Here is a 22466-nt window from a genome sequence, read left to right as displayed (position 1 = left end):
CAAATAATTATAAATTATGCATAGATCCATAGAATATAAAGGAGTTACTACGCTAGATTGTCTCAGGTCTGTTTTACTAGTCACACTGGAAAAAACCCCAGACTGACAAAAGCTATTATGTGGGGTTGCCGTGGTCTTGTGGTTACGACTCTCGTCTTTCAATAAGAGGAACATGGGTTCGAATCCCAGCCATGGCATGTTTTCCTTCGGAAAGAAATTTACCCACATTGTGCTGCACTCAACCCAAATGAGGTGAATGGGTACCCGACAGGATTAATTCCTTGAAGGCATTGAGTGCTTAAGGCAGCTCGAGCTGAAGCCAGGGTAATGATAATAATAATAACAATGCGCCTCGGATAGATTATTTCTAGATAGATGGCGCTATATAAATGCCTATTATTATCAGTAGGGCCTATATCATTAATCGGTTTGGAGGATTTCAGTGATGCGAGTGTAGGATTTGACCAAAACACCACTAAGTATGCTGCTCTTTCTTTCCCAGTAACAGAATTAGTAGGTCTGGTTGTCTTATGAAGGTGGATGGGGAGGGGGGGGGGGGGGGGGTGGGGGAGGAGTGGTGCTGCTAAGTCCTTACCCATGTTCATAGCTAACTCTTCAATGACTTTATGAAGTCACCAATCATGTAGTTATTTCTTATAATGGGGGTGTGCTGACTTTATGAAATTAATAATTATGTATTTATTTATTATAATAGTATTAGGTAGTGTAGATGTCTGATACTGATTGGTGGAGGGGGTGGGGGGTAGAGGTAAATTGCCAATTCGTCCACTGCCAACTCGTCCACTCACCACATGGTCTACCTTCATGTTAATAGTCTAATGCCATTCCGTCCAACATTTCGTCTAAAAACCATTTGGTCCAATAACCATTTGGTCCGATCATCACTTCATCTAATCACCAGTTCATCTATTACCATTTCGTCTAATAACCAGTTGGTCTAATTAACACTTAAGTTTGATTAGACCAAAATGGTATATGGACTAAATGGCTATTGGACCAACTGGTTATTAGAAGGAATGGCATTAGTATGTTTGATTTTGCCAGCGCCATAATGAGGCTGCGATGAATGCGAGGAATGCTCCCCAGGGAGTGGAAATTGTGCACTTTTCGTGCGGGATTGAAATGAATCCAATGACCGGGGTAATAATATGCTGTAACGCGCTTTGAGCCATTCTGGGAAAAGCGCTTTATAAAAATTGGCTATTATTATTATTATTATTATTATTATTATTAGACTAAATGAAAGTAGACCATGTGGTGAGTGGACGAACTGATGGTAGACCAAATGATAGTAGACGAGTTGGCAATTGGACGAATTGGCATTAAACGAATTGGAAATAAATTGGGGAAGAGGTGGGCTTTCAACTCCTTACCCATATATCAAATTTCTCAATGACTTTTAGAAGTTACTAATCACTTAGTTATCATAATGGGCTCCTCAATGGCAAGGCTGCTGCGCTACTACATTTAGGTTCCTTTTCATCAAGACTTATCCTTAAAAAATACACAAATTTCATAGGACTGCCCATTCAGGTATTTAATATACACCATGGAATTTGAATATAACACTAAATAGTGTTGATATAACAATCAAAATAACACCAAAGGTGTTAAACTAATACCATGAATATAACACTGGTGTAACATGCTTGGTGCACTCCTCTCATAACACCAACTAGTGCAGTTCTAACACCAAAGGGTATTTAATTAATACCCATAAATGTAACACCTGGTCTAAAATACTTGGATCCTTACAACACTGACTGGTGTCGTTTTTAACACCAATGGGTGTTGAACTAACACTGGTGTTAAGTGATTGGTGTGTTCGTCTCAAAACGATGACTGGTGTAGCCTAACACCAATGGGGGTTAAACTAACACAATGGATATAACCCTGGTGTTCATTGCTTGGTGCTGTCCTCTCACAACGCATACTTATGTAGTCTTAATGGTGACTGGTGTTATTTGAACACTACTTTTGCAGTGTAGAGCTTCTATATAGCTATGACACAATGGTAAATGTACCTTGTGTTTATTAAATTGACATATCTCTGTGCTAAATTTATGCAGAGACAATGCAGGGTATTTTATATATATATTAATTATTTTATGTGAACAAAGTACTGGATTTGACTTTAAACTGGCTGTACTATTGTATACATGAATTTACTTGTGTATGTTTAAAGTGATATTGTATGTACATATTTTCATGGATATTTTTTAGAATGTAGTTGTTTGTATTAATACCATTTTATGATGTGCATTTATACTGTATATGTTATAATATACCTCTGAACATATTTCTACATTGCCTTTGGTATCGTTGTAATTGAACCCTTTGTTTAAATCTTATATGAATGAAAATGACTAAGAAAATAGTCTCACTGATTTTTAATGGTATGATAATAGAGTGTGGCGATACAAGATAGCTAGGTGCCGTATTACCCGAGGCCAAGAAAAAGCTTCTTCTTTTTTTAACAAAGTTGGTTTTGATAGAAGTATTGCTTTATAATTAGAATACCTCCTCTCCTAAAAACCAATGCTTGAATTGGTCATCTTTTATGCATATGCTGCAGTACAGATTTATATTTCTAGCTACAAAACATATTGTCAGTAACACATACACGTTTATATCATACTTGTGCCAAAGGTCCGGGGATTGTTCCATCTACATTTTCACCTGAAAAGTTGTCAGATCTGTCAAATTTCCTTGATTCTGACTAGATGAGGAGCACTGTTACTATGGCAACTGTCGGATAAAACAGGACTTGTTGGATAAAGCGTCCTTCAAGTCCTTTTATTAAACTCGCCCTAGGTCAACTATGATAATCCATTGTCTCCTCAACCAGGGGGCCAATAGCACAGAGCTTAAACTGCATAACATCGTGTTGATTTAACACCAGCCCAGTACCTATATCGGTCCACACCAGAGAAGCGTTTAAACAACACCAGTTAAGAATCAAACAGATATTGGTTTAACACTAATTGGTGTTACTTAAATGCCAAATTGGTGTTAGCCTAACACCAAACCGATATTGTTTCAATACCTCTCTGGTGTGGACCGATATAGATGCCGAGCTGTGTTTTTGCAGTGATAGGGTTAAATCATAGGACTGATTTTTATGAATGATTACATAGAACATTATATGCAATCAATGGTATAAATCAACTTTACGAATGATCACTAATACCCCTTTCACAAACCCATCCTCCAATTATCCACCTAAGAGTAATGCGGATAATTCAATAAAAATTGCATTCACAAACTCCGAAATAATCCGCACTATTTTTTACGAGCGCCCGACCTGAAAAAGGCGGATAATTGTCATGGCAACTTCACACACCCCCTCCGATGGGGTTGTGTTGGAAAAGGGTGACCTTGTGACCGCACCATGGCAATTATCCGCATTACTTTGGAAATGCGTTCATAAAGTAAAAATCTGGTCCCGATGCCGCTATTATGCGGATAATTGCAGCATCGAAATAATGCAGATAACTCTGGTCCCGCTCCGATTTTACGACCAAATTATGCGGATATTATCCGCACAATTGGGTTCATGAAAGGGGTATCAGGCTTCTGTTACGGGCCCCAGATGCCAATATATCGTACTCTTGTAAAAAGTTTGTTTTGAGTGGTAAGAAAATCATAGAAAGTACATCTGTAGTCTTCCTTTAATATTGGATGAAAGAAGTCATTCCAGATATAAGCAATACAAAAGAAAGTTACCTTATTTATATTCTTCTCAATGCAAACAGTATGAATATCATTGATCGACAGGTCATTTCATTGTATGACTTGAGGAAAAATGGGAAACCCTTTATTTTTGAAAAAAAAATCTTTGTGATGCACAATGGTAGTTAAGAATATTGTTTGAATGACCATATACGTATGTTGTGTCAAAAGAATTACGAAACTCCAAATATATATAATTCACTTATGTTCAGTATTGCCTGAGAAGTGGACAAATTCAATGTATGTCATTCATTGTATGTCATTCATTGTTGTTCTTCTGATTATGGAGTGCTTTGAAACATCCAGCATATCTCCTATTTTTAGTTGCTTTAAACACACATTACAAACAAGAAATAGTATTCTAACTTGCTAACTACCAAGATGTCTTCTTTTTGTTTAAGGTGAAGTTCACCCTGACAAAAATTTTGTTTTAAAAATAGCAGAAAAAATAGTAAAAAATATTGGTGAAGGTTTGAGGAAAACCCATTAAAGATTAAGAAAGTTATTAGATTGTCAAGTTTTTGACTTGTGACGTCATAAACGAGCAGCTATCCCATATGCTATGTAATATAAAAAGCATAAATTGTATTTTTTAATGGTTCTTGATAACTAATTTTTTTATTTTATTTTTAGGAGCGGGTGTGAAATGATTTGCGTATTGATATACTGAAGGTACAATAAAAACCATTTTCAACTTTCTGAGAAAAGAACTTTCATTGATTTTTTACCACACGATATGTAGAAAAGCTGCTTGCATATGACATCACAATCAGATAATTAAAATTCTAATAACTTTTTATTCCTTGATGGATTTTCCTCAAACATTCGCCAATATTTTTTATTTTTTCTATTTTTACGATAAACTTTTTGTCAGGGTGAACTACCCATTTAACTGATTTTAATCAAAGACAATAAATGAAATGCTGATTAACGAGCATATAACAACGTATGTATGGCTAGCCAGTATTTGTTAATTTCATTTTTATTTCTTAATATAAAGAATTCAATCTTGCTTATCAAGAAATCAAATCTTGTAACAAAAATTAATTTCTTTATTTATCAAGATATAGGATTGAATGATAAAATGGCCTATCATACATTCATTAATATATGATGGCTAAAACATAGGGGGGCCTTTCATAAGCTGTTCGTGTTCATAAGTTAAAAATGAATTTAAAGACAACTGGTGAACCTTTCTTGTGGTAAATGGTGTACACCAAAATGTTCACTGGCAATGGTTGAGCGCATAATAAAGGTTCACCAGTCGTTCTTAAAGTCGCTCTTAACTTACAAACACCTTTCACCCACCTGGGGGCCGTTTCATAAAGCTGTTCTTAAGATAAGAGCGACTTTAAGAACGACTGGTGATCCTTTCTTACGCGCAAAACCATCGCTAATGAATATACCATTTGCCATGAGAAAGGATCACCAGTCGTTCTTAACTTACGAACAGCTTTATGAAACACCCATCTGGTGTGATAACCCATTAGGTTTATTTTAAGTTTGATTTTACTCACATGTGTTCCTCTTGATGTATATTTTCATTGTGTACCATTGTTATAATAAATTTTTACTATAATGAAATGGAAGAGTGACGTTATGATTCTGGGTATTCATATGTTTGTCATATACACTACCATCTGGTAAAAGCACATTGACCTCAAATTTTTCTAGAAGACTGATGAAACGCTTCTTTAATAGGTTGAAGACCATGAAAAGGGGTAAGTTCTGCATTCGTTTTTTCCACTCATATCAAAGAGGCAAAAAAGCCCTTTCAAACATATTTCTGACTTCACTTCAAATATAGTTTACTCCCCTAATCTTCAACAATGTATGTCAAAATGGAAAACCTGAGCAGAAGTAGTTGAAAAACAACTGTTGTTTATTCCAATTTTCTTGCGAAACAAATATACATTTATACATCAGGTCATGTAAGGTTAAATTCTTTACAAATGAAACAAATTTCGATTTTTATATCCAGACCGGGGAGCATTTCATGAAAAGATTTGTCAGTGATTTTCGCGGACTAATTCACTCTCAACCAATCAGATGCAAGAATTTGTAATAGCTTATAACATCTGTCAGTGAATTTCAGTGACTAAACTTTTTATGAAATGCTGCCCAGGGGGTTTTGTCCCTGTCAATCAAAATGCTACATCATCATATTTATAATCCATTTTGATTAAAAATCACAGGTGGTTGGCTGGTATAACTGGTACCACTAACTTTAGGGGGCATCAAGAACTATGCTCTTACTAGAATTCAACGAAAGAATTGACACATTAAGAAAAACAAAAATTCATATTGAACACGACAAGTCTTGAACTAATAAAGGTCAACTTTTTTGTACTTAGTTGTTGCAAAAGAAAATTGCAAAGAAATTTATTTTTTTGATGAATATTATGGCATTATGTTAGATAAACATGCTTGTTTGATAACTAGAGCCTACGAGGCAATATTAACCTCCAAGCTATTATGAAATTAAGATTGATTTCCAGTGCATAACACAAAGCTTTATGGAGATTGACGGTAGAGTTAAATTGTATAAATTATCACACATAATTGGATTGGATTGGATTTTGTGATTCTTCTTACAAGAAGAAAGATTAAGATAAAATCCATTTATAGAAATACAAACAATTATTTAGGCTTTATATATATATAGAGAGAGTCTACAGTCTGCTCTTTAGAAAATAGAATAGATATAAACCAAATATATATATATATGTCACAATTGTGACCATTTCTTTAGGGGTGCTGCCCCTATGGAAAATAATTGCATTCATGTCACTTACTTTCCAACCATAACCCGATATTGGCCGTAATAGTCGAACAAGCAGTTGGCCTGCTTCTCAAACTGTCCTATGTCACATTGGCAAAACTCATTTGGTCTAATCTCAGTTTGGTCTCCACTACACTTGGTCTAATACCCATTCAGTCAATTATTTTTTACTCTTTCAAATTTATGCAAATTTAGTTCATGAGCAGTTCATTTAACCAATCAAGTGCTGTCAGACTAAGTTTTGTTACCGAATTCAAAATCGCAATTTGATTTTACCACAATTAGTGATCATCGGCCGATATTTCATCATTCCTCTTGAAGAAAAAATTAAAATCTACGGAGCACAGATGTATTGCCACGATCGTACTACTTGAAGTCATCAACATCAAAGATTAATGCACGATTGTTGGGAAAATGTTTTGAAATAGTTTTGAGGTATTTGATTTATTAAGTCATCAACATCAAAAATTGATGCACGATTGTTGGGAAAATGTTTTGAAATAGTTTCAAGGTGCTAGAAATTCTTAAGAATGAACTCTTACTCTCCTGGAAGAAGCACAATTCACATATCTTCCAGACAAATTTAGAAAGGAAAATAAATAGAGTAGAAGTCATCAACGTCATAGATAATGTTGTTGGCTGCATCATGCCAGATCTGTTAATATTTATTAAACGCACACGAACGCAAACAGAGTTTAATGTAGTCCAGTGATTCCATATGTTGCCGATTCAATTTTTGTTTTGATATCCATCTTAGAAGCTGAACTGCTGATTTGATTTTCGATTTGGTTTTTGCTCTCACTTATAACATTACATTAAATCAAGTGGATATTAGATGAAATGGGAATAGCCTAACTGAAAATTAGACAAATGGTGAATGGACTAAATGGGAATTAGACCAAATGGTTAGTAGATGAACTGGGTTGCAGACGAATTAGGATTATACTTTGATGTGTGGTGAGACCAAACAGAAGTAGACAAAGTGGGTGATGACCAATTGGCAATTAACTTTGAAATAGTACTTCTGTAGACATACTACTGGAACAATCACACTCTCTCTTGAGGCACCCAAGCACCTCAAAGTCTCAACTAAAAGGTTAAGTTTAGTAGTGAAAATGTAAATGTTTAATTTGCGTGATACTGATTAAGATGTAGACAAACTGTTCTATTTACATGAAATAATCAAATTGTGATCTACTATTCCACCTTAGTTTTCTGGGGCCTGTAATATAAAATATATCATCAATTGTACAATTTGGCATAACTGCAAGTCTATGACAAATCATGTACACAATGTTACAATAAATTTTTAACATCAATCGTATCTTTTTATGTTAAAACCCCCTGGTGACTCTTTAGTAAAATAATGCACACGACCACGTACAAAATGTTATTGAGATATAACTAATGTAGCCCTCTTTCTCTTCATAACAGGCATCTTTCAATTTGCAGGCAATTTCTGCGATGCAGAATCTTGCTTTATGACTAGCATTCAACTCTTGGTTGATGTCTTATTGGCAAACTTGCTGCAGACTTTGTGAAGATATTACTTATAAAGAAAGCAACACCCTACATTTAGGGTGCAGACAGGGACCAGTGCATTACTATTGTTAAATATGCAAGTATTTTCTGGGCTCTATGCAGCATGCTCTTAGTGTTGTGATGACATAAGACAAATGAATCATAGATTTGAGAGGGTGATAAGTTTGGCCAGACTCATAATGAGAAATGAGATGAGGTGACATGAATCACAGCAATTTTTGCCAAATAAGCAGGCTCGCAGGAGTTGTCTAGCAACCCTTTACCTCCCGAATCTCCTCTAGGGTGACAAAATTGTGAGTACTTTTCGGTGAGCCACAGGAGTTAGTTACTCAGACAAAACAATTCAATAATTATCAAAGAAACTCCTGTACTTGCCCCTAGCTCTTCTTAATGTTCACCAAGATGACTGTTATATTGTCTGAACTCCCTCTCCGTATAGCCTCCGAAGCCAGTCTATTACATGCTGTCTCAAACAAAACATCATCCTTAGACTTTCCCTCTGATTGTTTGGTATTCTCTCCCTGAAAGAAAGAGAAAAGGAAAAAAATGCAAGCAAACAGTCAGAATGATATGCATGTAAATCATATTTGCACTTATTCAGACTGGCTGTGTATCTGGTCAATGCCATATTAGAGTTCTTAAAGTGAAAGTTCACCCCGATGATAAAGATGTTTCAATGAACACTGGAAATCAATGACAATATCGCTGAAGATCGATGAACCTCTATAATTATGAAATTGTTGAATTTCAAAGTTAAAGGCATGTTTCACAAAGATTTAGGTGTGAATAAAAGTCACACTTAAATTCCCAGTAGCATGAGACGCATCATTGCATTAATCAAATATGATCAGGGAACACGCTGCTACTGCACGTTAATCAATGAGATTCCATTTTTAAATAATATTTTAAAATATCATGTGCAATTGGGAACTTTGGCATGACTCTGATTGGGTGTTGCAAGAAACTTGCAATCAATTGCAAATCTAATTTTGGTCCCTAAATCAATCATAGGTCTTGTAGTTAATTGCAAATTTGTGATTGATTGCTAATCTGCTTCTTGAAACATGGAGTGTGATTTCATTTGCTATTAAACTTGATCGATCAGTTGTAAAATTGGAACAGAATAATTGCAATTGATTGCAAATATTGTCTTGCAACACCCCCTAAGTCACACTACAGACACTGTGAAACATTGCCCTGACAAAAATGTTGCATCATGGGTAAGAAGTTCAACAATCTGAGGAATTCAAGATTGGAGCTATTCAAGGTCACTTACGTCTAGAATTTGATTGGTGAATTGCATGACAGTATCGGCATCAAAACCTTCCCATAATCCATCACAGCAAAGGAGGATGTAGCGGTCATTGTCTCCAAGTTGACACTTCTTGATATCCGGAGTCGAGATGACCCCACAATGCTTGAAGCGGCCATCACCGATTGACCGCGATACCTCCATGATACCCATTACTCTTCCATTCCTGCGAGAATAAATCACTCCTGATTTTAATTTCATTTGGTTTTGTTAGCTTTCTCTTCATTCAAATTCCATATTTGACAAATATTTTCACAAAATATCATGCCTTCAAGATAAAATTCACTTCTGATCAGTTTAATTTCTTCTTCTTTTGATTGTGTCTGTCTCCTTCAAGATTAAAAATCTTACAAAAATATTAATGTGTCGACTGCAGTCTACATCCCTTCGCGTGCTATTTACAGTTCATTCACAAATATTTACATCTGAATTGTTGAATAAAATGCTATAAAGTGATTGAAAAATATTGATAACAGTGCATTGAAGAATTGGTGGTCAATCCACACTTTGCCTTTCTCTGCCCAGGTGTTAAATTGATACCAAATAGGATGAGATAGACTACATGTATGTAGTATGCATAACAATTGAGTTTGGAGACTCTTGTTGGAATACTGCATAGGTGTAGAGAAAGTGCATACATTGTAATGAGGGGAAATCAAAATACAATGACCAGAGTAATTATACGGTATATCTGTATTAAAAGACTTATTATTATTATTATTACTATTGTAATCCTCATCATCATCATTAAAAATAATTATTAGAACATGTAGATACAAACGATGATAAAATGATTCAGTACCTTACAGTGCCACCAGCTTTCTGTATCCTCATCCTCTCCTCATACTGGGTTGGGGTGTGGTCCTTAGAGAGTGGTAAGAACTGATGCTTCTCAGTCTCAGGGTTGTAGCGACAAAGGAAGGCCTGCATTGAAGGAAAGGTTGAAGAAGAAAAAAAAAAAGGAGGAAGAGGAAGGGGAAGAGAAGTAAGAGATGGACGTGAAGGGATAGCAGACGGAGAAGGAGAATGAAGAGGAGAAGTGGAGAAAGTGAAGAAAGATGAGAAAGAGAAGGAGAAGATCAAGTAGGAGGAGGAGAGCAAGAATAAGGAAAATAATAGATATATTTGTATGCATTTCTCCAGTGCATTTTGTCAACAAATACTGAGTGCATAAGATTTTCTGTAGCATCTGAATGTATTTATAAAGCCTGGGTCGTGTATAATCTTATATATCTAACTCTATCTTAACTTGGCTTTGTGCAATATCTCATTTTCATACTGGTAGTCATTCTGTGAGGAATTACCAAAGGTCATCACTGTGGTGGGACAAGTGCTAACAATATTTTACTAGCCATATTGGCCTGAATTCGGAACTTTATTTACACTCTGATCGAAAGTAAAGGTAATGGATAGCCAATTATGACATACAATCTTTAACAGTATAGGTTCATGAATCAGCTCATTTGACCCTCAAATCATTCTCAACCGTCTGGGAAAGAATTAAAAAAGAGCACGGTAAACATAAGAAACATACCATGTTAACAAATTTAGACATTTATTACTTCCCATAATTTTAGCACAGAGTTTGACCATAGTGTAAGATTAAACTGGCTTTACAACAAAGGCCATTAGGTGTAAGTAAAAAAAAAGGAAAAACACAACATTTATATCTTTATATGAGCAAAATATTAGCAAATGACAATAAAGGAAATTGCATCACTCAAAAGTACAAGAGCCAGTCCAACACAGCATCAATGTTAAATTGAATGGAAAAAAAAATCGAACTAACATAACCGGGAACTAGATACACTGTAAAAAGCCAGAAGCATGTATTTCATGTGGGAATTCCGCAAGCAGCCTTTCAATATTAACCCTAACTAGGCCGGGCTTATTTGGCTGTTCTGTGGCCGGGGGGGGTTGATTCAACCCCCCCCCTGAGATCTCGGCCGCCGATCGCGCGAGCGCCGCAAAAATTTGCACGCTGGTAGTGTGCGATGTAATCTACAAGGCTGTATGGTAAAATTTTCCAAAATAAAGAGATTTTATTTTATATGAATTAATTATGCTAATTTATGCATAAATCATACTTTTTGCTCTAATTCACTAAATAAAGCTCCTAGAATGCTAATTTTTGGTAAAAATATTCTTTGTAGCATTCTTAACAATGGCAATTGAAAAAAACTTCGGTTTGGAAATCAATTTCTTATGTATTTTATTGTTTTATGAATTTCTTATGTATTTCTTTGTTTTTCAACCTTTTGTTTTTCTTTGTTTTTTTCACCAGATTTATTGCACAACCTTTTTGAAGCATAATTATGCTAAAATCAATTGCTTTCAGCTGTTGAAAGTAAAAATAATCATATCTTTATGAATAAGACGAGAAAACACAATTTGCATTGACTTTGTACACAAAATCACGTTTTGGAACAATTTTTGGTCTGACATGCACTTACAAAATGTTGCGTAATTTCGGAACCGCTTACCCGGGCGTCGTAAATTTGATCTCAAAAGATGCGCGAGACTTAAAAGTATAAACTCTGCGAGTGGCGCAGTAAAATAATTTCGCGCGGCGGAATAATCGCAGAAAATGTTGAGGGGGGGTTGATTCAACCCCCCCCCCCCCCCGGCCATTTTAGGGTGAATTGTCACATTTCATAATAGTCTAAACAATGGGGAAATCTGAGCATTCTTGAAATGATTTGCCAGACGTTTTATTCGACAAGTCCCATTTTATCCGACAGTTACCATAGTAACCGTGCTTCTCAGGCAATCAAAATCAAGGAAAGTTGTCAGATATGACAACTTGTCAGACAAAATATTGATGAAATGATCCCCTGGGATTCCTTCTAAAATACTAGGTCCCGTATTCTGAAGTCAGGTTTAACTTAGATCATGGTCTAACTCTGTGCTAAAATTTACATTTGAAATTAACTTACATTATATATTTCTTATGATTAATTTGCTCTTTCCTAACTCGTCATGGTGAAGAAAGCTATCTTATTTATCCTTCCGAAACAGTTAAGAATGATTTGAGAGAGAAATGAGCAGATACATTGAAATTATGCCGTTATAGATTTATGACACAATTGGCTATCCATAAACCACAACTTTAAACCAGAATTTAAATTAAACCCGACTTCAGAATACAGACCAAAGAGTTTTTGATGAGGTACATTAGAGAAAGTGGGAGTAAACCCAGTGGCGTATCACCATTTTGACTAAGGGTACTCATAAATAATAAGTCAGAGAACCTTACTATCCCCAAGGTTGGCTATGTAGAGTGTGTCATTCACCACCAGAACACAGACTGCTGTCGAGCCATCCTTCCATACAGGCTTACTGAGGAAATAAAGAGAAATTAAAAGAAAATACAGAGAAAATAATTTTATATGAATTATTTGCTGCTTCAGGCCAAGTACCTGTAGTTGCAGCACACAATAATATCATTTAAAAGTCTTTCACATTAAGTCCTTTCACCCAGATCTAGATCTGGGTGTTTCACTTAGCTGTTAGTTAGTTACGAGCGAGTTTACGAATGACTGGTGATCCTTTCTTGTGGTAAATGATACACACCAAATTTACAGGGGAGTTGATAACGACCCTGAGAAAGGTGAAGTCGCTCGTAACTTACAAAAAGCTTTATGAAACACCCACCAGGTTCACTAACATTAACCTAACTCTGTGAAATCATGAAATCTATGCTAAGAAATGATAAAAATCAATAGTGTAGTGGGTTTCACGGTACACCATGCATCTTTCTTGGGCAAGGACCACCCAAAGTTTGGGTGGTCCTTTTCAGGACTAACACTTGCCCAAGAAATATACATGGTGTACTGTGAAACCTACTACACTATTCTTCTTCGCCATGGAAACCTTCAGAAGTTAGATCAAAATCAAGCAGTGCAGAAAAGTTGGTCAAGATTTGTTTAGGAAGCAAATACCTTACGTACAAAACAGAAAACAGAAAAACTCATTAGCATTTATTTTTAGTTCATTATGTTTCTTTCACTGTGTCTGTAAAGGGTGGATGAAGAATCAATCACAATTTTCTGCGCATATTGTTTCTGCCAGGTTTCACTTTTTTATTGGTTTTAATCTGCTATACATTACCAATCTAATAAGTATTTGGTCTCAATCAAAGAGGAGATGTCATTCATTCGATTGGAGCCAAATTTGAAACCAATCTACAAGTATACTTGATGATGTTAACATTTTCCTGAAAAATGGGATTCCTTTTTATGGGACACACTGTACTTGTACCAATAATGTTCTCACCTTGCTGAGGCCTGCTTGAGAAACTCTTCATCAGTGACCCTGAATGTATCAATCAGGCACTTCTTGATCTCTTTGTCCTGGTTCGTCATCTCCGTCTTCGGGAATTTACTGATGATGTGTTTATGGAGCGTCTTTGCTGCGTGTGTTGATGCCTTGTCCCCACTGTGTCCATCATAGACAGCGTAAAAAGACAGGCGGGAACTGTTGGGAAATTATTTTCAAAAGACAAAAACTTATTTTAATGATAATAATAATTACAATCAAAATTTATGAGCATAATGATTAAAGAAGACCGTCTTTACATGCAGTATTTTTAAAAGTAAATTAGACCTACAATATTTTTATACCAATTATACTAGTTAATAAAATCAATACATAGAAATTACAAAATAAAAGACAAGAGATTATATTTAACTACTTGATAATGTATATGCAACATACTATAAACAAAATTTTTGATTGAAAAAAAAAATGTTGGATTTGGTTTCAAAGAATTTTACACAAATCAGAAATGTGTCTATTTGGACAAGAGCTACAAATACTTGGTCATCAATGGCTTCATAGAGAATTGAATGGCTAAACAAAGTAGATTGGATTATTGTACCATCATCATACAGATTCCCTGCCTTAGGTACAAAATCAAACAATGTTTATATGAATGATGGTCAACTCACACAGTAGAGGGAAGATTTGCGAACTGTTGCGTGAAGTCATCAAGAATGACGTGCTTATCCTGCATTTCATTTCTCTCTCCTTTTCGTTCTGTGAAATAGCCACGTAGATTGTACACTCCTGCAAACATACAATTTGAGCTCATATTCACTAAGATTCAAACCTCTCCTGGGCCTTGTTGCATTAGTTATAGTGTCTGAAATTTAGCACACAATCGTGGCTTCAATTAAATCCTTGATTTAGATTGGCTGTTAAGCCCTGATACCACGGTGGTTAAGTGTTCAAAGGTGTCAAGTTAAAGCTGTATGCTTCACTGACGTACTGGCATGGGATTGAATCCCGCTCTTACTAGCCAACAATTTTTTTTTCAGTACTGAATTGATTGCAATAGCCGTTATTCCATTAAAATTTGATCTGACAATTATGAATTTTGACAATAAAAAACAAGACAATTGACTTATGAAGTATGCACTTGCCTTGGTCTGGTGGATTTCATGGCAGCTGGGGAGGATAATGCATTTGGTCTTCAATCTTACCTGAAGCAAGTCGTTTGACAGATACTTGGTCTCCTTGCTCATCGATTGATTTTCTCTTTAGAGATACCTTCTCCTCCTCTCTCCCTTCTCGTCCAACTTCAGCTTGATATAATGAAGCAGTTTCTTGTTTTTCCTTGTCCAATGTTTCATTTGCAGATACCTTTATAACATCTGTTTTATCAGGTTCACCTGGATGAACTTTAGCCCTGTTTGTATTACATGTACCTGAAATTGGAAAGTGAGAGAGCGTAATTTGCAAACATTGTCAAGGCTTCAGTTTTTATGTCAAATATACAACACCCTTCAACAAATTTTCAATTGTAATATTTCAACAAAAGACAGAACAATAGATCTGGTTCACTGAACCTATGATTTCTGAGATGTTTTTAATACAAATATGGACATAGACATCAACTGGCAGAATTTGCATGTCAGTGGAAAGCCGTCATTTCACCAGCACTGACTAGGTCAGTGAATGGACAAATGTGATGAACTAGTGACTTATCTTTATTTGACAATTGATATATGTCAATATTTTGTTATTCAAATAGGGCAAAAAATTGACACAATTCTTATTTTGAAGAACATTACAGAGTTGCATATCTGGCTTTGCTGCACAAGGTACACTGTGATCTCTAAGCTCTTGGTTCAATTATTAAAACCATGAAGAACTATAACCACTACAGACTGTTTGTTGATTTTTTTTTTCATGGAAATAACTTGGATTCACAAATTAATTTATGGGTCCGTTATTCAAGAGGTTGGAGTAAGGAATCAATGTAAGTGCAAAACTTTAATTTTGTTTTATTTCAAATTATTTTCAAAATTAGGCAAAGTCATTGGTTACCCCCGCGCCCGCTAGTCCATAATGTTGAGCTCCGTGTGATACTATAGAATGTGGCCATGCCATCAACATCAATACGTTCATGTCACAGGCATCGAGATGGGTGTAAGGTCAAACCAGGGAGTCATACTAACCAGAAATATTTTTCAAATTTGTTTTATTACCTAACATTATTTAACCTGATATTGGTCATAACTTATCTCAAGACCTATTAGCACCTCTGCGTCTTCTTTTAACTTGTCTTCAGCCATTAACAACAGATTTTCTGTGCATGTGTGAAGTAGAAGTTCCTTGGGATGGATTTCCAGGGAGGGCCTGGTAGTACTTGCCAAAATTGTAAATAAAAAATTAAATTGCAGAGAGCTAGCTTAGCTTACCAAAGTAAACTTTATCCAAAATATGAAGAAAAAAAAAAAGTACGTACTTCCTCAATCTTTTATACTTTCAAATAATAAGTCTCCTACCACCAAATTGTGGTTCCATGTTCTTTCCCTGAAAAAAAACAAGAAAAAGATTGCTGAAGTAAAGTCAAGATCCCTCCATGTCCATCCATCCTGGGAGCCTGTTTCTCAACACCGTCTAACTTCTTGATTAAATCGGAGATAGTGAGCTACTTGTCCACTAACCGTTTCACAAAGCCCTCTTTGCTAAGATCGGGGACAACAACCTGACTAAATATTTATGACACCTCCAAACCTGTCATAACCTTTTTCTTAATGAGGTTGTGGCATCACGTGGGTAGACTATGACATGCAGAAGTGCCTCGAAAGTTGAAAATTATGTTACGAAATCAATCATAAAAGTTGAAATTATATTACAAAACAAGTGGGTTAGATCATTCAATAATAATTGTATGCATAGAAACCATAAAAACTGTTGGTAAAACCCCTCAAAACCATTCATTTTAAAATAGCAACAATAAATGGAAATGATAAAGATTCTACTGCGTCAGGCCATCCATAACTGACTCGTATTCACTGTTTTCAGACCCTCAACATCAACATTTTGGTAAATTTCATCTCTAATTTATGCATAGAATTTGTTGAATTGTATGTTTTGTATGCTGTTTTGTGACTAAGGCTACGTCTCGTCTGCTCTTCCTACCGATAGAATCGATATCAAGGGATTCTAGCAAAGATACTACAAGGGGAAGATCGGACACTTTGGCGATTTTTTGAAACGCTTGATTAATGCACATGGGGTAGGGGGCCCACTAGCGTTGAGTAAGTAAATCTTTGCACATCGGCACGCGACTGTGTATGAAACATATGTGGAAGATGAGAGAGGGGAATTTGAAGAGGGCTCAAGGAAGGCGCATGGCAATAATTCCACCTTTTATTACTCAGAAACCTCTGAAATATATTCATCTTTGATTTAAGAAAAAAAATTGAATAAAAAACAGTCTAAAATGTAAAAATCATCTATTCTTTCACCCCTTCACCATTTCTCTCATGTTTTGTACACAGCTATATCGCGATACGCAAAGGTAAAAAAGGTTGTTACTTACTCAACGCTGTAGGGCGCTCTTCCCGAGCGTTTCATTGCGGGGTCTATGTACTGTCCGATCTTCCATAGTCTGCAGGCACAGACTCTGATTGAGACTTTGATCCATCTATCTTTATTTCCAATCTTTTCCTGCTTTCTTTCCTGATCATTTCTCTGTTCATTTTTTTCTTTCCTCCTTACGCTCTCATACTTTCATTCTTTTTTATTTCCTTCATTCTTTCTTTGGCCTTCTAATTCTTTTCCCTTATCCTTTCTTTCCCTTCCTTCCTGTTTTCCTTCATTCATTCTTTATTTCTTTTTATCAAAGAAAACATTTGTTTACTTTCTCTCCTTTATTTTTTCTTTCACCAATTCACACTTTCATTCATCTTCCCTGAAGTCCTTTCTTTCTTTATTCAAGAATGACGAAATCCTTTTTTCTTTCTTTCAACCTCATTTTATTCTAACTTTATTTTCCCCTTCATTCTTTCTTTCCCCCTCCCTTCTTTTTCTTTATAATTTTTTACAATTTTTTTAGCCTCCTTTGACTTTAATTTTCGTATTCATGTTCATTAACACCTGTCCTGGCTCGGTTGTTCCAGCTTTGTCGATTGTCCCGTATTTCATTTTTGAAATCTGGTCACCCTGCCCTGTCGTTCGGTTATCTTCCCTAATTATCCTTGTTTTCTGGGACAATCCAAATATTTTGGACCGGCGCCTCTACTGCCCGTGTAACTGTAAGATTTCAATGATTGATGGTCGCTCGCCGCCGCGCCAGATACCGTACGGGTACGGTACCCGGTGGGTGTTTCATAAAGCTGTTCGTAAGTTAAGAGCGACTTTAAGAACGACTGGTGATCCTTTCTTATGCGCTAAATAATCACCAACATGTAATGGTGACCATCATCTACCACAAGAAAGGATCACCAGTCGTTCTTAAAGTTGCTCCTAACTTACGAACAGCTTTATGAAACGGGCCCCAGGACCATACCATACCGTAGTCCGTACTTCAATTAATAATGCATCAACCAGCAGAGGTAATGGTAATGCCAATGACGTAGATCGTCAACACCAGCCGCAGTGCTGGGTTCAGCAGACAACATTCAACACCAGCATTCGGAGTACCTTTAGAATCCAATGTCATGAATCGATTACAAAAGAGCAATTACCTACTAATTGCTGCTGCCGGTGTGGTGCGATATCAGTTTTGTCGCCCTCTACGTTCGTGAGTGAATTAAGAGTCCCCGGCGACAAGCAGGAATCGGATCGGGAGATGGATAAAGGATGGGGGGAGGGGGCAGATGGGGGAGGGGGGATGGCCCCGTAGAGGGAGTACACGACTTGTCCAATGTGGTGGATGTAGTAGGAGAGAGTGAAGTAATGGCAGGTGATATAATAATCAGAGGACTTAAAAAGGGATGATATATATGAAGGGATCAAAGAGGGGGCGCGTGATCGAGGACACGTGCAATGGTATATAATTATGTTGATGATGTTGTTTAAGGAATGATATACGTTGATATCTATATATGGATACAGAATACTTGGATACTATTATATTAAAACATGTATGGATATGAATACATGGATACGTGGATACTTGGATACTATTGGATACTTGGATACTTGGATACGTGGATACGCGGATACGTGGATACTTGGATACTATTGGATACTTGGATACGTGGATACGTGGATACTTGGATACTGTTGGATACTTGGATACTTGGATACGTGGATACGCGGATACGTGGATACGTGGATACTTGGATACTATTGGATACTTGGATACTTGGATACTTGGATACGTGGATACGTGGATACGTGGATACGCGGATACGTGGATACGTGGATACGCGGATACTATTGGATACTTGGATACTTGGATACGTGGATACGTGGATACGCGGATACGCGGATACGCGGATACGTGGATACTTGGATACTATTGGAGACTTGGATACTTGGATACTTGGATACGTGGATACGTGGATACGCGGATACGCGGATACGTGGATACGCGGATACGCGGATACGTGGATACGTGGATACTTGGATACTGTTGGATACGCGGATACTTGGATACGTGGATACGCGGATACGTGGATACTATTGGATACTTGGATACTATTGGAGACTTGGATACTTGGATACTTGGATACGTGGATACGCGGATACGTGGATACGGGGATCTTAGATACCTTTGGTTACATGGATACTTGGATACGCGGCTACGGGCACATGCCTACATGAAAACTTAGATACATAGATACTTGGATAAGAACATCAAGGAGTTTTTGATACTCTGGAACATGGAAAACACATGAAGAAGTGCATGATACTAAGTGTACTTTTAGAACGAAGCATCACAGACCCTAATTACCTTATTTTCAGATAATTGACATCGTCACTTTTAATCTGTATTTTTCTTGAGAGAAAAGATAGAAAAGGCTACTTTCATCAGTGAATCGTAAAAAATTGGCTGCTCTCTTTATAATTATAACGAGACATATATCAATTCCCTAAGCCCATATGATTACAATTTGACCAATTAATCTTAATCCTTTTTAGGATTGATTTTATTTAATTAAGTTGATTTCAGTAAACAAAATATAAATAAACTATTTGGATTATTATAGATTTTTCAGTCAACATAAAAGAAGGCTAATATAATAACATGTACGAATATGCAGCTTAAAGGTCAAGTCTACCCAAAAAGTTATTGATTTGAATCAATAGAGAAATAAGAAACAAGCCAATTTCATCAAAAAACGTATGTAAAATAAGAAAGTTATGACATTTGGAAGTTTTTCGCTTATATTTCGCAAAACAATTACAATCATGTACAACTCAGTGATAAGTAATAAGACACGAGCAACAGAGAACAACAAAATAGTTAAGTAAGGGGATAATAAGAACGATATACGTTTTGGTTATATTAAAATGACCAATCAATTTCAAAACATTGGTTACAATTCGACAATTAATTTCACTCACTCCTGTTGGTAATTACAACGAGACACATCATAGGGCCAATATCACAATCCTTTTTTTAAACAAATTAATTTCATTCCTATGTCTTGTTATGTGAATGTCTCGTTCTGATTATAAATTATCTCATATGACTCGTTCTATTTATAATTATTGGCATATAATTTACTTCTTTTCAAAAATTATAGAAAGAGTGAACTTGATGAAGAGAAATAGAAGAGGAATTACAGAAGGGGGAAAATAGGATAAAAGGAGAAGACGGAGGAGGAGAATGAAGAAAAATAGGAATATGAAGTAAGGGAGTGCAATACAAAGTTTTGTGAATGATATATTGCATTATTGGCATATAATTTACTTCTTTTCAAAAATTATCTTCCTACTTATACATCCAGAAGACTATCAAGAGAGCATGGAGAACTGCAATTGTAACAGAACATCGGCATGCAATGACGCCTATGATATAATATCTCGTTTTAAGCATAAATTGGATTAAACTTTAATTGGTGGGTTGTAATGTGAATGTCTCGTTCTGATTATAAATACAGATAAGTATTAGTCCTATATGATTCGTTCTATATCTTAATTTTTATCAAAAATGATTTGTTTTTTTAAATAAATATTTTATGAATTTAGACCTAGTTAAAAATTGAATAAGTTGACCGGTTTATGAAAAGACATGACTTTCTTAGCGTTTTTTGAAATGGTGAACAGGAATGTTATATCTGACTAAAGAATATTACTGATTCGAGTGCGAAGCGCGATTTAAAATATGTTATAGGGCCTATTGCGATCGGAAACTTCATATTTTAAGTACGTTTTGTACATAAATTTAGACCTAAAAACGGACATTCCTTGCTTTTTTTTTGGGGGGGGTCTTGTTGTATGCATTAAAAATTCTTTAGTAATTTACGTTAAATAATGTGTTTAATTGCCAATATTTATTATCATCTACGATTATGCTGTAACGAAAAATGCATACACGACATACCTACAGTTACAACATCACCTTATTAATAAACTGGTAATAGATACTGTCTTGCTCGAATGCAGTATCCTGAAAATTTATCAAAATCGAATATAAAATAAGAAAGTTATGACATTTAAAGATACGCTTATTTTCAACAATTGGAAATTTTGAAATATGACGTGCTTGCACAACACATGTAATTCGATTTAATTATGTTAAAAAATGTCACTTCAGAATTCCTTCAGTTCATTGATAAAGAACCACCTGTGAATGCCTTTGAGACTATAGGGATACCGTGTAAGATTAATACCCCAAATTCTTGAAAGGAGGGATTAAGATTTAATAGTGATTACGTAATCTATTGAAGTTAATGACCGGCATGAACGTGAGACCGGCATGAGACGAGGAAAGAAAGATGAAATAAAAAAAGAGAAAAAAATGTGAAAAAGGAATATAAGAAAAAACAGAAATTCAAGTTTATATTCCTAATGCATTTTAAGCACTTTGTTTGATCGTGAATGATATTTTATTAATAAGAAATAATAATAAATGATAGCATGTTTATAAATATCGCTTTTCTCAGAACGGCTCAAAACGATTTACAGCATATTATTGTCCCATGATTCATTTCAATCCCGCATGAAAAGTGCACAATTTCCACATCTTGGGAAGCATTCCTTGCATTCATCGCAGCCTCGAAATGGCGCTTGCAAATTCAAGCATACAATAACTTTCGCATCCAACCGGGTACCCATTTAGCACCTGGGTCGAGAGTGGCAAGGTGTGCCGGCAATACGTCTTACCAAAGGACGGTATATAGACCGCGGTGAGAATCGAACACACGACTCTCCGTTTACAAGGCGGGAGTCAGAACCACTATACGCCACGACTCTTAAAAAAAAGGCCTTCCTGAAAAAGTCGTGCACAGAACATGTTTCTCATAAACATAAAATATGAGCGCGAACTTCTTTCAAACATCAAGGACGAAAAGACCTAAGTATTTTTCGTAAAAATGAATAGCATGCACAATCTTCTTAATTAAAGTATTAAAAGCATGAAGAGCGAAATGAACCAATAATTTTAACAAATTGACCTAGCTGAAACACTGATATCTTCCCGTCTGTAAATTTCTTCACTCTTTTTCTTCTTTTCCACTCTTCTTTGCATTTATTCCATTTTTCCTTTTTACGCAGCCAATAGGGCGTAGAGATCGCATTCGGCCTCCTGGAATTGCCCATTTACATTTTCTTTTTTAGTCTATATTTTAATTGGTACAAGAGGAGGCAAAGGCGATTAGACACTGGATT

At 35.9% G+C, this 22466-nt stretch overlaps 1 protein-coding gene across 1 annotated transcript; it reads right to left on the bottom strand.

Moving 5' to 3' along the window:
* Window positions 1-5621: 5621 nt before the first annotated feature.
* Window positions 5622-16209, bottom strand: LOC129276710 (integrin-linked kinase-associated serine/threonine phosphatase 2C-like). Its single transcript, XM_054913108.2, has 8 exons — window positions 16141-16209; window positions 14873-15097; window positions 14339-14456; window positions 13665-13865; window positions 12641-12728; window positions 10192-10313; window positions 9354-9555; window positions 5622-8598 (listed from the first exon to the last, which is right to left on the bottom strand). The coding sequence occupies exons 3-8, from the start codon at window positions 14401-14403 to the stop codon at window positions 8455-8457; spliced, it is 822 nt and encodes a 273-aa protein (XP_054769083.2). The 5' UTR covers window positions 14404-14456; window positions 14873-15097; window positions 16141-16209; the 3' UTR covers window positions 5622-8454.
* Between the last annotated feature and the right edge of the window lie 6257 nt (window positions 16210-22466).

Source organism: Lytechinus pictus, chromosome 14 (genome assembly GCF_037042905.1).
Source record: "Lytechinus pictus isolate F3 Inbred chromosome 14, Lp3.0, whole genome shotgun sequence".
NCBI lineage: Eukaryota > Metazoa > Echinodermata > Echinoidea > Temnopleuroida > Toxopneustidae > Lytechinus > Lytechinus pictus.
This window is presented reverse-complemented; position numbering and strand designations above follow the sequence as displayed.

Coding starts and splice junctions, on each gene's coding strand:
- LOC129276710 (XM_054913108.2), bottom strand. CDS start 14,403: ATGCAGGATAAGCACGTCATTCTTGATGACTTCACGCAACAGTTCGCA. Junction 12,729..13,664: donor CTCAAGCAGGCCTCAGCAAG/GTGAGAACATTA, acceptor TTATTTCCTCAG/TAAGCCTGTATGGAAGGATG. Junction 8,599..9,353: donor TCACCAATCAAATTCTAGAC/GTAAGTGACCTT, acceptor TCTTTCTTTCAG/GGAGAGAATACCAAACAATC.